The following is a 15,242-nucleotide window of genomic DNA, read 5'->3' as shown; positions in this document are numbered from 1 at the left end:
AGAACAATAATTTAATAATAAATAATTTTTGCAATATGTCTAAATTCATTCTTTAGTTAAGGCTTATCTTTAGAAAAATAATTTATATTTTATATTTATCAATTTGCAAAAAACTATTACAACTTATATTAATGTATCCTGTTAATAATAATAATAATAATAATAGTAATACATTTTGAAGATGACAGACTTGTAAACATAGCAAGTATTTAGAAATGTTATAATAATAATAATGTGTTTTTGTATTTTCCTCAGTAAACCTCACATTAAAATGTTGCAATTATATTCATCTATCATTTTTTAATGATCATTTTCAGGACAAATAAATAGTTTTAATGGCCAAGCAATGAATACTTTATCACATTATTTGTAAAATATATTCTATTTTTTTTCTATTTTAATGTGTGGCTATAAAAGCCCGCGCAAGTAAATGATGGTCACCCTAGCTAGCTGAGGCTACTGTATATATGGGCTTCTAGTGGCTACTGCAACGTACTCACATCCATTACATACATAAAACAGTGCCTGGCAAGTGACTCCACTAAAAAGAGAGACAGCAGTAATGGGGAGAATGGTTAGACCTCGTCATAAAATATCCAAAACATGCAACATTTGCTCAAGAAAACATCCTTAATGCCACGTCTGTGCTGCTGATCCCATTGAGGGGCACAGAGGGTCATAAAAATGGCTGCCATTCTAAACAACATCACAAACAATCAGAATAATCATTCATATACACATGGAAACCCAAGCAGTGCCGCCGTGAGGATGCAGTAAAAAAAGGATTTTGGGGGGCGTGGCTAGCCAATTGTTTCCACAAAGGAAAAGTCCATTAAATGCTTAAATAAAATGGAGAACACTGCAAGGGTTTAATCAGTCTAAAAACATTTCATCTATACACATTTAAAATATTATCATCATCATCATCATCATCATCATCATCATCATTAGAATTAATAACTAGTCATTCAAATGTTAGTGAGAAAGAGAGCATAAGCAGAAAGCATACTAGGAACATAGAAAAGGACAAAAGCTTTGACAGACACACAGAGAAGATAAAATAAGATTAGATCCGATTTGAATTTGGATTAAGCGAGGTTATCGTATGGGAACGGGTTTCATCCAGGTGAATTACAGCCTGGTGAAAAAATGCTTTAAACTGGTATCCATATTTGGGAAAATGTGTCATAATAATCATAACTATCAATCCGCATAAAATCTCAAAGTTTTAATTCAAACATTTTAAATTGTACGATAGAATATGTATCCTAATAATAAAAGTGCATTATATTATTAATAATAATAATAATAATAATAATAATAATAATAATAAAATTTGCATTATTAGAACACAAGCATAATTAGAAACATTTTTAATGATAAAATAATAATTATACTGTATATATTATATAATAATAATAATATTACAATATAATATGATATTGAAAACATGTTTTTAACTGCACTTATTTATATATACTGCTGGAAAATTACAGAAATATTATATGGAATATATTCCATTACTACAAATATTTATCGGAAATAAATGTAGTTTATTGTATTATGCGGTTAAGACCTAAATAAATTGAACCGTATTGTAGAAATTTATGCTATTTTTAAATCTATATATAGATACATAAAAATATGAAATAAAGATTGGATTGATAATCATAACGTTTGCATTTCATGGCCTTTTAATAGGTCTACATTGCAAATTTTAGGAATTTATTGTTGAAATTTTAACAGTATGAAAAGAGAAATTTAATCTTAATTGATTTTCAATCTGTATATAATCGTAAAAAAACATAGAAAGATACCATTTTAAATGTGGCTATGTTGTGCATTCCATTATGAATACTTCTACTTGTTTATACTTTTTTAATATGGGCAATTGATCAACTTTCCACCATTGCAAGTATGTCATTTATATTGCTTTTTGAAGAACTATATCCAAAGTACCCCATTAGTGATGAAAACTATATTTTTTGCAATTTATCGACTTACAATAAATTGCAACGGGGATTTGCGGGTGGGTCGGGGGTTATTACCTTTTTTTGTCCTAATACAAACCAGAGACACATAAGCAAAGCTACATCAGGGTAGGTGGGATACTATAACAACATTGGACACATTGTTATACTATTCCACCCACCTTAATGAGGATCCTTTGGGCGTGGCGATCCCGTAGCCTTTGGAGTCCAGGTTGCCTCCCACTTTCATGGTGTCGCACGGCTTGCGCTGCTCAATGTACTCGTTCATGGTGGACTCCAGCAAGTAGGCGTACTTGCCCTTGGATTTGCGCACCCTCAGGACACCCTCGGCTGTTTTTTTCACAAACACCGAGGGCTCCGCGCTGCGCATGTACGTCCACATTTTGTCAAAGAGGGCAATTTTGGAACGCTGTGGGGAAAAGGGAGGAGAAGACATACATGAGGAATTGAATGGTAGAATTGTCGATCAGTAAGTACTACACTCACTCATTCAAACCCAAAAACGTGTAAACGGTTTTTAATACATCGCCCTTCACTCCCAAAAACGTATTTACATGTTTTTTTTAATGTTTTTTTTTTATGTAAAAGTATACAGAAGGCTTTCTGTATGCTTCAATGCTATCAATTTTGCTATTATTTTTGTTTTACTATTATTTTGTTTATTATTTATTATTATTATTTTATATTTATTATTATTATTATTATTATTTTAATTATTATATTATTATGATAATATTATATATTTTAATATTTTAAATATTATTTTGTAATAATTTTGCTATTTGCTATTCAACGCTATCAATAAATGCAGCTTCTGACATGAAGAGGTGACTTAAAGTAATAGCAGTTATTACAAAAAAAAAAGGCCAGCAGGTGGCAGCAGAGTATAAGAGATCAGCCAGGGCCATGTTGCAACAAGCTCTTTTTGTCAGTGTTTTCGCCAGGAATCTGCATAATGATGAAACGTAGCTATATTCTAATGCTAATGAATGCAAATACATACAAATACACCTTTTTTGATGATGAAAAAAGAGACTCTAATCTTTATTTTGGTACGTTCCATGGTTTTATAGCAATAGAACACAATATTCTGTGGGCCTTACAAATTCAGTCAAAATCCAGTAAAACAGCTGGGAGCGAAGGGAGTTGCTTCAGTTAAAAGCTGGACAATCAATGGATTTTAAAATTAATTGTTTGAATCAACCTAATTATTAAAACCATAATAACATAAAACAAATGCAATGCAGTATATATTTTCGCTATTGAGTTCATTACAGTACATATGAGGCGTCTTTTCTTTATCCTCTGCAACGAATGACTAATATTACTGCGGTTTACTGAGTAGTTTTGACCGGCATATCTGTATTATACTGCCCCCATGTGGTCAAGGGGGGGACACACACTAAAAGGAGCAGCATAATATCCACTGAATTGAAGCAAAAATTGCTTTATGTTTTGAATTCATTATATCATTAATGTATGTTTTTATGAAGTGCAATATTGTAGAGCAGTGGTGTCAAACATAAGGCCCGCGGGCCGGATCAGGCCCGCAAAGGCGTTTAACCCGGCCCGCACGATAATTTGGTGAAGTTAAAAAAAATAAAATAAATTTTAATGTCGGACTAATTAATCAGCCACAATCAAAATATATAAAACTTGTAACTTCACAAGCAGTTCTCAGATGAGCAATGCAACTTGTACGGGTGAATCGTCCTTGATGTCATTATTTTACACACAATTTAAAGTTACGGTTTGTTTAATTATTATTATTTTAATCATAGACCGACAAACGTGTTAAATACGACACAAATTCAATTACACTGTACTGGTAACACAAATAGATATGACAAGGATTAGCGTCCTTATAACGTCATTAACTGCGCCACGCAATGCATTCTGGGAACAATATATATGCAAAACAGGTAGATTTAACACGTCTAGGACTCAGTGTTGGTGCGTTCCATTTGCAATTGTATTATTTTTTGGAACAATATGATGACAGTTGAGCTCTGTAATTTAGGGCTGGCACACAAATACCGAAAATCTGCGTATAATTGACGGCAATCGTTTTTAAGTTATATACCGTTATTTTACTGATGCGGCCCACTTGGGTAGTATATTTTCCTCTATGCGGCCCCTGAGCTAACATGAGTTTGAAACCCCTGTTATAGAGTGTGTTTCTGACACATATTACAAACATTATTATTGTTTTTGGGGACTGCATAAAAATATTGCAGCCCAATTAAAAGTGCATCACAAGACATTAGATGGAAATTAGCCTTGTGGCTATAATTGGCTGCATTGCCATTTTATTTTTGAAATGTTTATGAATGTACATTGTCCCTCTCCAACAAATAAAGAGAATGAAATGAAAGAACATCACATCCCAAATGGTGCCTGAAGTTCAACTCGACGCCTTACCCTAAAGAACTCTTTGGTGGAGCCTGAGTCTAGCGTGCCGTACGCAATTTCCGTCTGCTTGGCCAGGTCCTCGGCGCTCTCGATGGGCGACACCATCCGCTCCACAGTCAGGAAAGCAGCCAGGTTGGCCGTGTAGGAGGAGATGATGATGAGCGTGAAGAACCACCACACGCCGCCCACGATGCGCCCGGACAGGGACCTGTCACCCAAACGCAATCGCTCGCTCGTTATTGGGACAAAACGTGGCACAAACGGCGATATTTTACGAGGTAAGAGTCATTAATCTTGCGAGGGTTTGAAGTTAATTTTACAACCAAGTGATTATACATGCAGTAGCGGGACCTACAAGGATAGGAGAGACCACAAAATGGCCCCCATCTGGTTTCACATTGATATACGGGAACCGAGCCCTGCCGGGAGTACATTTGTCAAAATAATTGCCTGTGTAAAACGTTTCAACTGTAAATATACCACAAGCCATGCTCACAAAAGAGAATAAATACAGCAGCTTACAATCATTATTTGATTAAACGAAGCACTAGAAATGTGCTTATACTGTGCATGGATATGTGGGGAAGAGGCTTCGGAACTTTTAGTAACCTGGGCTAAATTTGGCTCCTCCACTACAGCAATAACTCAAGTCAAGATGTACAGTATTACTTCAACATGATTTCTTTGACACCAATTACTACCTTGCTATTGGTTGGCCTTACAGAAAGAGCACAAAAAAATAAGCAAATAGGTACTTTCAATAGGTCAAGAAATGCAGGAGGGAGACAATATGGAAAATATCTCTAAATTTGGGGATTTTTTGTGAAAATGTGGGAATTTGGGGAAGTACATTTGCAAAATGTTTCCAATTAGTGTACTTGATTGGATTTTGTCATAGAAAATGTGGAATTGTAGCAATTTTGGGAATGTTGAACAATAGCAGCCGGCATGTCCTAAAAAAATTTTTTTTTTAAAAGCTTTTTAAGTTGGAAACTAGTAGAGAAATATGGAAGGAGGTGGTAAATGTGTAAAATACTGGATCTCTTAATTTGAGAGTTTTATTGTGAAAATGTGGAATTTTTTGGAAACCGATAATTGGTTTGAATCAGCTGAGAAATGACGGTCATCACACTTTTTGCCGTGGAAAATGTGGGATGGTGAAACAAGTCGGGATTTTGAGATTTCTCTTGCAGAAATGGAATAATTAATGTTGCAATCCAGAAAATGCGCAAATAATTTGCTCAGCTGTTTTCATTCATTTGAGAAATGTGGAATCATTTGGGATATGTGGAAGATAATTTGGAAAATGTCTCCACTTAAAAATGGGATTTATTTCTTTATTATTATTTTTTCTATTGCTGTGTTTGTCCTTTATTTAAAATAGAAACAGCCTATATTGTTCTATTGTTTGATTGTAATTCTTTATGTGCATTTTAAAGATATTGCAAGGTTACTGTACCTATTTTGTTTGGTATAAAATAAAATGGTGGATTTTTTTTTTAAAGCAAAATATTTAAAAAAAAAAAAATTTATATTGAATTTTTTTCTCTTGGAAAATGTGCAATTGTGAGAAAAGCATAAATTTGGAAATGTGGAAAGTAGTTGCCAAAATGTTATAAATGAGGTGAATACTTTGAATTGACTTGAATCAGTGAGAAATACGGAATCATTTGAGATACTGCATGAGAAAGCTAATTTTGAAAATGTCCCCATTCCCTTAGTTTTTTTTTTTCGCCATGAAAGATGTGGAATTGTGAGAAATGTGTATATTTGGCATTTGAAAAACAGTTATCAAAATGTTACGAATACGGTGAATACTTTGAAGTTCGAATAGTTTTGAATTAGAAATTTGGAAGGACTCTCCCCCTTTCACATTTATACAACAAACGGGTGAAATAATAATGGATTAATAAAATCCGTGTAAATTCACTGTCGATACGCCACAATTAGACGTCGCCTACCTGGGCGAGATGTCGCAGCCTTGTCGCATGAAAGCCCCCAGAGAGAACCAGAGACTGTTAAATATGCCAAACTCGTTGGTGGACTCGTTGGTCTGGATCTGCCCGTCCTCGTACTCCTCGGTGTGCCACTCGTACGGGCTGAAGCGGCTAACTAGGAAGAGCACCACGCTGACGCCGATGTAGGCGAACACGATGCACATCCAGATCTCGTAGGCCAGCGGGTCCAGGAAGGAGAAGACGCCCGGCTTGGACTTCTGCGGCTTTTTGATCATGATGGAGATGCCCAGTGACATGAAGGGCTTGGAGAAGTCGATCACCTCCTCTCGGACCAGGGTGATGGTCAGCGGAGCCACGGCGATGTCGGCTTTCTGGAAAACAAACACGGGAAAAAGTATTACCGTCGATCCTTCCTGTGTCTTGGAATGTTTCGTTAAAAAAAAAAAAAAAAAAGAGGCAACTCACCCCGTACACTAACTCGCCGACCATCCCGTTCCAGATTTTGGTCTCGGCATCCCTGGCTCCGTACCTGCCGTCGCCGACGATTTTCAGCTGGTATTTGAAGCCGCAGTGTTTGGCGATCTCGGCGGCCAGATCCACGCAGTAGCCCTCGTAGCGGTCGTTGTCCTCAAAGAGGTCGGCGTTCTTTTTCAGCATGACGTACGGGGCTTCCTGGAGGACGCCAACATGGCATCACTTAGCAAGCTTATCGGTTAGCCTAGTAGCATAATTGCACAAGTCGTTTTTAACGGAATTAAATTGAAATTGTTTTATCTTTTAGAGCTGTCAGAATGAATCGATTAATCGACAGGTAATTGATTTTAACTCATTCACTCGCAGCCATTTTCACTGAATCAACCCCCTTCGTTCCCGGCTGTTTTATTGGATTTTGACTGATTTTGTAAGGTCCACGAAATATTGTGTTCTATTGCTATAAAAACATGGAAACTACAAAAAGAAAGATTAGTCTCTTCTTTCAACAGGATAAAAAAGTATATTTGTATCTCTTTCCGTTTTGCAGCAGTTAGCATTAGAATATAACAAAGTTTCATCATTATTCACAAATCTGTTTAAAACAGTTGGGAAAACAGCCTTTTGCAACATGGCCCTTGTTGATCTCTTATACTCTGCTGCCAACTGCTGGACGTTTTTGTAATAACTACCATTGCTGCAAGCATTCTCTTCAGTTCAGAGGCTTCATCAAAGCCGTCTGTATGCTCTAGCATAAAAAAAAAACGTAAAAACGTGTAAATACGTCTTTGGGAGCATGGTAATATTTAAAATAGAACGTATTTATACGTGTTTGGGAGCAAATGAGTTAATAATTGATTAATAGTTTGGAGCCATTTTTAATTTAATATTGCCCCAATCTTCTGATTTGAGCATATCAGCAGTAATTGTTCATGACTGATTATCTTGTGTTTCATCAAAATAAGAAATTTGCAAACATCTGGTTTTATGTTGGAGGACAATGACTGAACCAGTAACATTTTTTTAATTACTATCTGAATACAAAGTACATAATAAACACCAATCACTTGTTAATAAACAGTAATCAGGGGGAAAAATGCTTTTCTAATATACTTACATGCAAAATTAAAATGATTCTGATTAGTCGATTAATAGAATAAATCGATAGATTAATCTATTCTAAGAATATGCAATAGTGACAGCATTAGTTTATTTCTTTACGTCCTCAGTCATCATTTGTATTATTGCCGATCAGTAGGTGTTACAAATCAAGATAAACGATAGCAGAGCAACATTTGCTCTTTCCGTCTTAATGTTAGCTAGTCCCTGGGGAACCAAAGGACAAACGCCCCCGCAAAACCAATTAAATCAGCCCGCACCGCCATTCATCAAAGCGTTCACCTCCATAACTTACCAAGATGGTGGTGACAATGACCGTTTTGTTTTCCATCCCCGTCGAGTCGTTGGCAAAGACGTCGGATTTGGTGACGGCCATTTTGTCAACCTCGTTCCAGTAGCCAATCTGCGGGGCCATGAATAAGTCATGAGCGCCCGTCGGAGTAAGACACACGTCGTTAATCTTGAGACTGTTTTTACCCCCTTGGAGCGAGACTTTACCTTTACGGGGCCGTTGTTCTTCAGTTCCATGATGTTGACTGAGTAGTTGACCCGTTTGCCGTGTTGGTCGAACTGGATGTTGCCCGTTAGGCCCTCCACACGCACCTGTGGCGACAACGCTTCGTTTAAATTGAAAGATAAATTAAGATAATAACCGAATCGATCGTTTTAATGGAGCGGCCACGTCTTTTACAGATGAAGGACGTGAAAATTTCTCCGATCAAATTGAATTGATTGCTAGACAGATGGGTGGTGTTGGACCTCTGCCGCACATTAAAAAAAATAAAAATAAAAAATACTCCAGACTTGTTGGCATGGCTGATGGAGAATGTGTTCTTAATATCATCCCAAAAGAGAAGAAAGTCTGTAAAAACTATTTTATTTATTTTTTTTTTATTTTTTTTGCTTTTGGGTTTAATGGCGCCCAAGTGATAATCCATAAAGAAGCTTTTCTCAAACTTTTTAACAACAAGCACCCCCTTGAAAATCCACAGCGAGTTGGTGCACCTCGGCCTTGCACAAACCACAGAAACAAGTCATTTACAACTAAAAAAAAAAATAGCCCTCATGTTTAGTTTTCATTAGGGATGTAATATACAAAGTAGTAAATCATCTTACATTTGATAGTAACAATTTGAGTCTGAATTATAAAAATAAATATTGAGAAATACACGCCAGCTTAAATCTTTTCTTTTTGGTAAAGTGCAAAATATGTTGTCTTCTATTTATGAAACAGTCATTGCTGATGATTACAACAGTAACAAAATACGACAGAATAAGAAATAAATATTAAGAAATATATAATGACATTGATGTTTTCTTTTTAGTAAAGTGCAGCCATCAATAACTTTTTTTTTTTTTTTTTTTTTAGAATAGAATGAATTCTTTAAAAAAAGTTTAATAATAACTAACAGCACTTTTTGTATTCTTTTTAAGAAACAGGCAATGCTGACTAACAGTAACAAAATTTGACAAAATGAGAAAAAATATTCGACAATCTTTTCTTTTTAGTACAGTGCAGGCATCAATAACAGGTTCTCTTTTTTTTTTTTTTTTTTTTTTTAGGAAATGAACAAAAAAATAGGTGAATTCTTATGCTTAAAAGTTTCATACATAACTGCACAGTTTTTTTTAAGTGCAACATCTGATTGTTTGTCTTCTTTTTAAGTAACAGACAATGCTGACTAAAAGCAACAAAATTTGACAAAATAAGAAAAAAAAAACATGAATCTTTTATTTTTAGTGAAGTGCAGCCATCAATAACTGTTTTTCTTTTTTTGGAAATAAACAAAAAACAGTGAATTCTTATGCTTAAAAAAAAAGTTTGATACATAACTGCACTTTTTTTTCCCTTTTTTAAAGTGCAACATCTGTTGTTTGTCTTCTTTTTAAGTAACTGACAATGCTAACAGTCACAAAATTCGACAAAATAAGAACAAAATATTAAATAACGACATTAATATTTTCTTTTTAGTAAAGTGCAGCCATCCATAACTGTTTTTTCTTCTTTTTTTTAGGAAATAAACAAAAAATAGTGAATTCTTATGCTTAAAAGTTTAATAATACATAACTGCATAACATTTTTTTTAAAGCGCAACGTCCTTTGTTTATTTTCTTTTTAAGTAACTGACAATGCTGACTAACAGTAACAAAATTCGACAAAATAAGAAAAAAAATATTAAATAACGACATTAATCTTTTCTTTTTAGTAAAGTGCAGACATCAATAACTCTCTTTATGTATTTTTAGAAAATAAACAAACAAAAAGTGAACAATTCTTGTGCTTTAAAAAAAGTTTAATATTTTCTTTTTGTAAAGTGTAACATCAATTGTTTGCCTCCTTTCTCGGAAACCAACAATATACACAAATGTAACAATAACAGCTTAAACAGTCTGAATTATCTTGCTATTAAAAAAAAACAACATCTAAATATTTATTATTTTTTTATATGAATATAACACCTCCAATCTTTTTTTTCCCCGCTCAAAAAGTGCAATATCGAAGTGTTTGTTCGGGGTAAAAAGAGAACGAGACAGACATCAAATGTTGTGGTAAAGGGTTCGAGGCAATAGTTTAGAAATCCCTTGCATCAAGGGTTTCATGCCAAGATAACAGAAGAAGAAAAAACGCTCCAGACTGGACAGCATGTAGGCATCTAGATGAAGGGAAAAAAAAAAAAAGAATCCTGTCTCGCCTTTGACTGGCAGCCAATTTAGATGGCAAAGAGCTAAGAATAAACCGATGTCTGTTTTAAGGAAGCTAATACCACCCCGCCACCACCAAACGGATCCTTTGGCGACTCAGTCTTACAAGTGTTCTCCAGAACATCGACACACTTTTTGGGGGAGTGGCCTATTAGAGCAGAAAATGAATCGTTTGATTTGGACAAATGCAGCGGCTCATTCGGGTGACCCGCCAATGACCAACCTGTCAATCGACTGACGACCAATCAGGAGGCTACTTTGCTTTTTTTCCCTCACGAAGACAACTGTGACAAACTCCAGTTTACCTTAACCATCCCCCAGTAATAAATAAATAAATACAACAATTAAAAAAAAACTTTTTCCCACAGTTCAGTCGCTTCTTATTTGAAGGTTTCCACAAAAAGACTAGAAAATCCTTCTTTGGTTTAATTTAATGAATGTTCAACTGCAAACATCAATCGATACGCGCCGCTTCAAGGTTATTTTAGTTGACTAAAACTAACGAAAAAAACAAACTAAAAATAAAAAAAAAACTATTTCTTTAAGAAAATAAAATAAAACCGAAAATGCTTTTCAAAAAAAACAAAACAAAAAACAAAACAAAACAAAAAACGAAAACTACATTTTATGTGTACAAAACTAACTATAAATTAAAGCAAAAATGTCATTGGTAATTAATTTAATGCATGAGCCTTTGGAGATGATTTTAAATGTGATTTGAAGTAGATTTATTTTGAGATTAACCGGAAAAAGGACGTTTGAAAGTGTGTCACACAGAAGTGACGTCATCGAGCAGCAGCCAATAGAAAAGCACCTTCAGATGACGTCACTCCCATTTTAAAATATTGCGAACAAGTAATACACATTTTAAAAAAAAACTCAAACTAAACTTAAACAAAGCATTTCTTAAATAATTAAAACTAATAGAACCACCCTGAAAATTAATTAAAACTAACTCAATTAAAAAAACAACAACCTCAAAACGAAGTCAAAACTAACTAAAATGGAAAAATTCAAAAGTACAATAACCCTGCGCCGCTTTTGTCGTCGTCCGTGCCTTCCCAAAGGCGGCTAAATCTACTGTTGCCGTGGCAACGGGAGCAGCGCGGCTACGCCGTCGTACCTGCTTCAGCGCTCGCTCGATCTCCACTCCCTGCGCCCAGGGAACGGCGGGGTTGGCCAGGCAGTCGCCGGTGTTGGCCCGCCGGGTGAAGTCGATGCGTTGCTTGTGCAGATAGCGGAAGGCCTCCGTCATCACCTGCACCGCGTCGTACGTCAACGCCGACGTGTACTAGGGGGCAGGAGACAGAGGAAGGGACACGAGTTAGGCAAATGGAGGCAAATCTTAAGAAGGTTTATAGGTAGTTGGTATGATTACAAAAAAAATAAACAACAGTAATTCCAAGCATGTTTGCAGTTTATTCACTTATGTGTGTTTTTACTGTTTTTAGATGCCACAAGATGATAACCAAATAGAAAAGTAGTAGAGTAATTTTGGTGTCAAGGAAGTATGTTGAAGTGATACATCTGGACTAGACTAAGGCAGTGATTCTCACTTGTTTTTTTTAAAAAATAAAATATTTCATGCTCCCTCAACTCTCACCCTGAGACTCACCCTGATCTTACTGTCTGCTCCCGGATACTCTTTCTCCTCCAGGGCTTCCCACCTCTGGTCAAACTTGGACACCAGCGCGTCGTCAAAATCCACGATCTGGAAGCCCGACACGTTGGCGCCGCCGTACTGGATTTTGGATAAGTCGCCGTCGACGAAACCCTGGAAACACGGCGAGTTGTGGTTACTTTCGCGGATTTACGGTGGAAAAAACCTAAATGGTTGTTTTATTACTTACCAGATTGGCTATGATGTAATGGTAGCCTTTTACATGTCTGCCAATGGTGATGACCTGCGGAATTATTGATCAGATCCATTAAAACATGGGAAGGTGCTGTGGAAAATGCAAAATTGAGTACATTAAGGTCTTGTTTCTGGATTATATCAAGAATAATAACTGCTGCGGCTAATCGATTAAGTACCAGAGCCTTAAAATTAGCACGTGTAGATTCCTATGCTGCATACATTCTCAACAATGCTACTTTTGATAGCAATAGTGAACATTTTTGTGAAACCGTAATTCAATATAAAACCAACTACTATTTATGGAATTTGAAATAATTGATTTATCAGTCAGCACTGATTCCATCCATCCATCCATCCATCCATCCATTTTCCGAACCGCTTGCTCCTCACAAGGGTCGCGGGGGGTTCTGGAGCCTATCTCAGCTGTCAATTGGACAGTAGGCGGGGTACACCCTGAACTGGTTGCCAGCCAATCGCAGGGCACACAGAGACAAACAACCATCCACACTCACAATCACACGTAGGGACAATTTGGAGCGCCCAATTAACCTGCCATGCATGTCTTTGGAATGTGGGAGGAGCCCGGAGTACCCGGAGAAAACCCACGCAGGCACGGGGAGAACATGCAAACTCCACCCAAGAAGGCCGGAGCCTGGACTCGAACCCGAGTCCTCAGTACTGGGAGGCGGATGTGCGAATCAGTTCTCCACCGTGCCGCCCACTTTGATTTCAACCATTTCTTTTTTTTCTTTACTGGAATTTACTCAATTATGGAACGAACATCTTTTAGTGCTAAACAACTAATGGAAAAAAAAAATGTGTCTGGCTGAACTTTTCTCAAATAAAAATTGTTGGGGGAGCTTCTAGTTTAAATTTCTTTTTATTAACAACGTGGCAGCAAACAGAGAGGAGCTCGTTTACAAAAATTGCCAACCAAATAACTTTTAACTCATTTACTCCCAAAAACGTATAAATACGTTCTATTTTAAATATTACCATGCTCCCAAAGATTTAATTATATGTTTTGGCTTTGATGCAACCTCTGAACTGAAGAGAATGCTTGAAGCAATGGTAGTTATTACAAAAACGGCCAGCAGATGGCAGCAGAGTATAAGAGTTCAAAAAGCTCTTTTCCCCACTATTTTAAACAGATTTGTGAATAATGGTGAAACTTAGCCATGTTCTAATGCTAAATGCAAAATGGAAACAGCTAGAAATACACTTTTTTTTTCCTGATGAAAGAAGTGACTTTCATCTTTCTTTTGGTAGGTTCCATGTTTTTTTATAGCAATAGGACACAATATGCTATGGGCCTTGCAAAATCAGTCAAAATCCAGTAAAACAGCGAAAATGTCCTGGGAGTGAATGAGTTAAGAACCTTCTCGAGACTGTTGTTGCAAAAAGGGCATCTAGCGAGTAGCGAGTGAAGAAACAGACAACACCAGCAACGTAGCTTTTACAATAACATTCACATTTCATGTTTTGAAATGTTGATTTTATTAAGGCATCATGTTTATATAGCTTACTGTTAATTTCAAAATATATGTAAATATTTGTTTTTTGTAAATCAGCTATGTGGATTCTATAGTTACATGCTGGAGGAAAAATACTTGCCAGTATCAGGGGAGATCAAGTAAATTTCACAAGGCGCAAAAAATTGAAAGCAAAAAGAAAACTGAGTCATGTCATTTTTGCATTTCTTAAACGTTGATTCAAATGTGAGATCCTCAAACCTGAGATGTCATTTTTAAGGCCTTACTAGTGTTCAGCCTTACTTAAGCCACAATTGGAAATTTCCATGCGTATTGCCCAACTTCAGGAGGACATCCCTTTTGAATTCCTTACAAAAGGCCAAGTGCGCGTCACGCTAGCGTAGCTGAAGCTCGCGGCCATTATCGCTGCATGAACAACCTGTGGTGTTGACAGTAACGACTGTGGCAGAAAGAGATATCCAAAGCGACTTTCCCTTATCAACAGCAGCAGCGACGGGGGTGGGAAAATGAGACGGAAAATTGATCGGCTTTGTAGCGTTTGAAGGCTTGACAGGTGTGACACACCTGAAGCTAATCCCGCCGCTTGACTGGCGCCTCTGTTTGTCGGGACGACGGCTCCGGGCAGATCTGAATAATGACGTTTTGTATCTGCGACCGGGGTACGGAACCTGGAATGTCTACCTGGAGTTCCCTGATACACAAGTGCAACAATGACGATTTTATTACGTAAAGTGAGAAGCTATTGGATTACAGAAAACCCTCGCCAATTTGCAATTTAAGTTTTGTATGTTTTGCGATAGTAGCAGAAGTGTAAAAAAAAAAAAAAAAAAAAGACCTGGTCCATGATGTCTTTGACTTTGTCCTGTTCACAGTCCAGGATCACCCTGCGCTCCTTCTTGTTCTCCAGGTCCTGGAAAAGCGAGCGGTACGCTTCGTCCTTGCGCTCGTCTTTCAGGTTGCCCACGTTGATGGCCGTCACTTGCCACTTCCTCTCGGCCGCCGTGTCCAGGACCACCTGAAGCGTCGTCAGGCCTGTGAAATGAATGAATGGAAAAAATCACATTAAAGCACCAGGGTCTCATTTCCCTGGTAACAAAAATCTAAAATGAGGCAATATCAAACAGCAGAACAAGACAATCAATGGTAGAGTGCTGCTGAAACATGTCTGCCTGATAAGTTTGATGGACTCGCTGTTTCTCTTCAGTCACGTAGATGGCGGTAATTCGCATTACAAAGT

General features: G+C 36.8%; 1 protein-coding gene across 5 annotated transcripts in view; it reads right to left on the bottom strand.

Moving 5' to 3' along the window:
* Positions 1-15,242, bottom strand: part of gria2b (glutamate receptor, ionotropic, AMPA 2b) — a 49,220-nt gene that overhangs the window by 10,179 nt on the left and 23,799 nt on the right. For all 5 annotated transcript variants that reach the window (XM_077533099.1, XM_077533096.1, XM_077533097.1 and 2 more), the window contains exons 4-13: positions 14,841-15,037; positions 12,505-12,558; positions 12,270-12,428; positions 11,778-11,945; positions 8,450-8,554; positions 8,247-8,354; positions 6,827-7,033; positions 6,365-6,732; positions 4,413-4,611; positions 2,153-2,400 (exon numbers count right to left, since the gene is read on the bottom strand). In XM_077533099.1, coding sequence (XP_077389225.1) covers positions 2,153-2,400; positions 4,413-4,611; positions 6,365-6,732; positions 6,827-7,033; positions 8,247-8,354; positions 8,450-8,554; positions 11,778-11,945; positions 12,270-12,428; positions 12,505-12,558; positions 14,841-15,037 — 1,813 coding nt within the window. The remainder of the gene's footprint in view (positions 1-2,152; positions 2,401-4,412; positions 4,612-6,364; positions 6,733-6,826; positions 7,034-8,246; positions 8,355-8,449; positions 8,555-11,777; positions 11,946-12,269; positions 12,429-12,504; positions 12,559-14,840; positions 15,038-15,242) is intronic.

Source organism: Festucalex cinctus, chromosome 9, assembly GCF_051991245.1.
Source record: "Festucalex cinctus isolate MCC-2025b chromosome 9, RoL_Fcin_1.0, whole genome shotgun sequence".
Classification (NCBI taxonomy): Eukaryota; Metazoa; Chordata; class Actinopteri; order Syngnathiformes; family Syngnathidae; genus Festucalex; species Festucalex cinctus.
The sequence above is the reverse complement of the archived record's forward strand: the minus strand, read 5'-3'. Positions and strand labels throughout refer to the sequence as shown.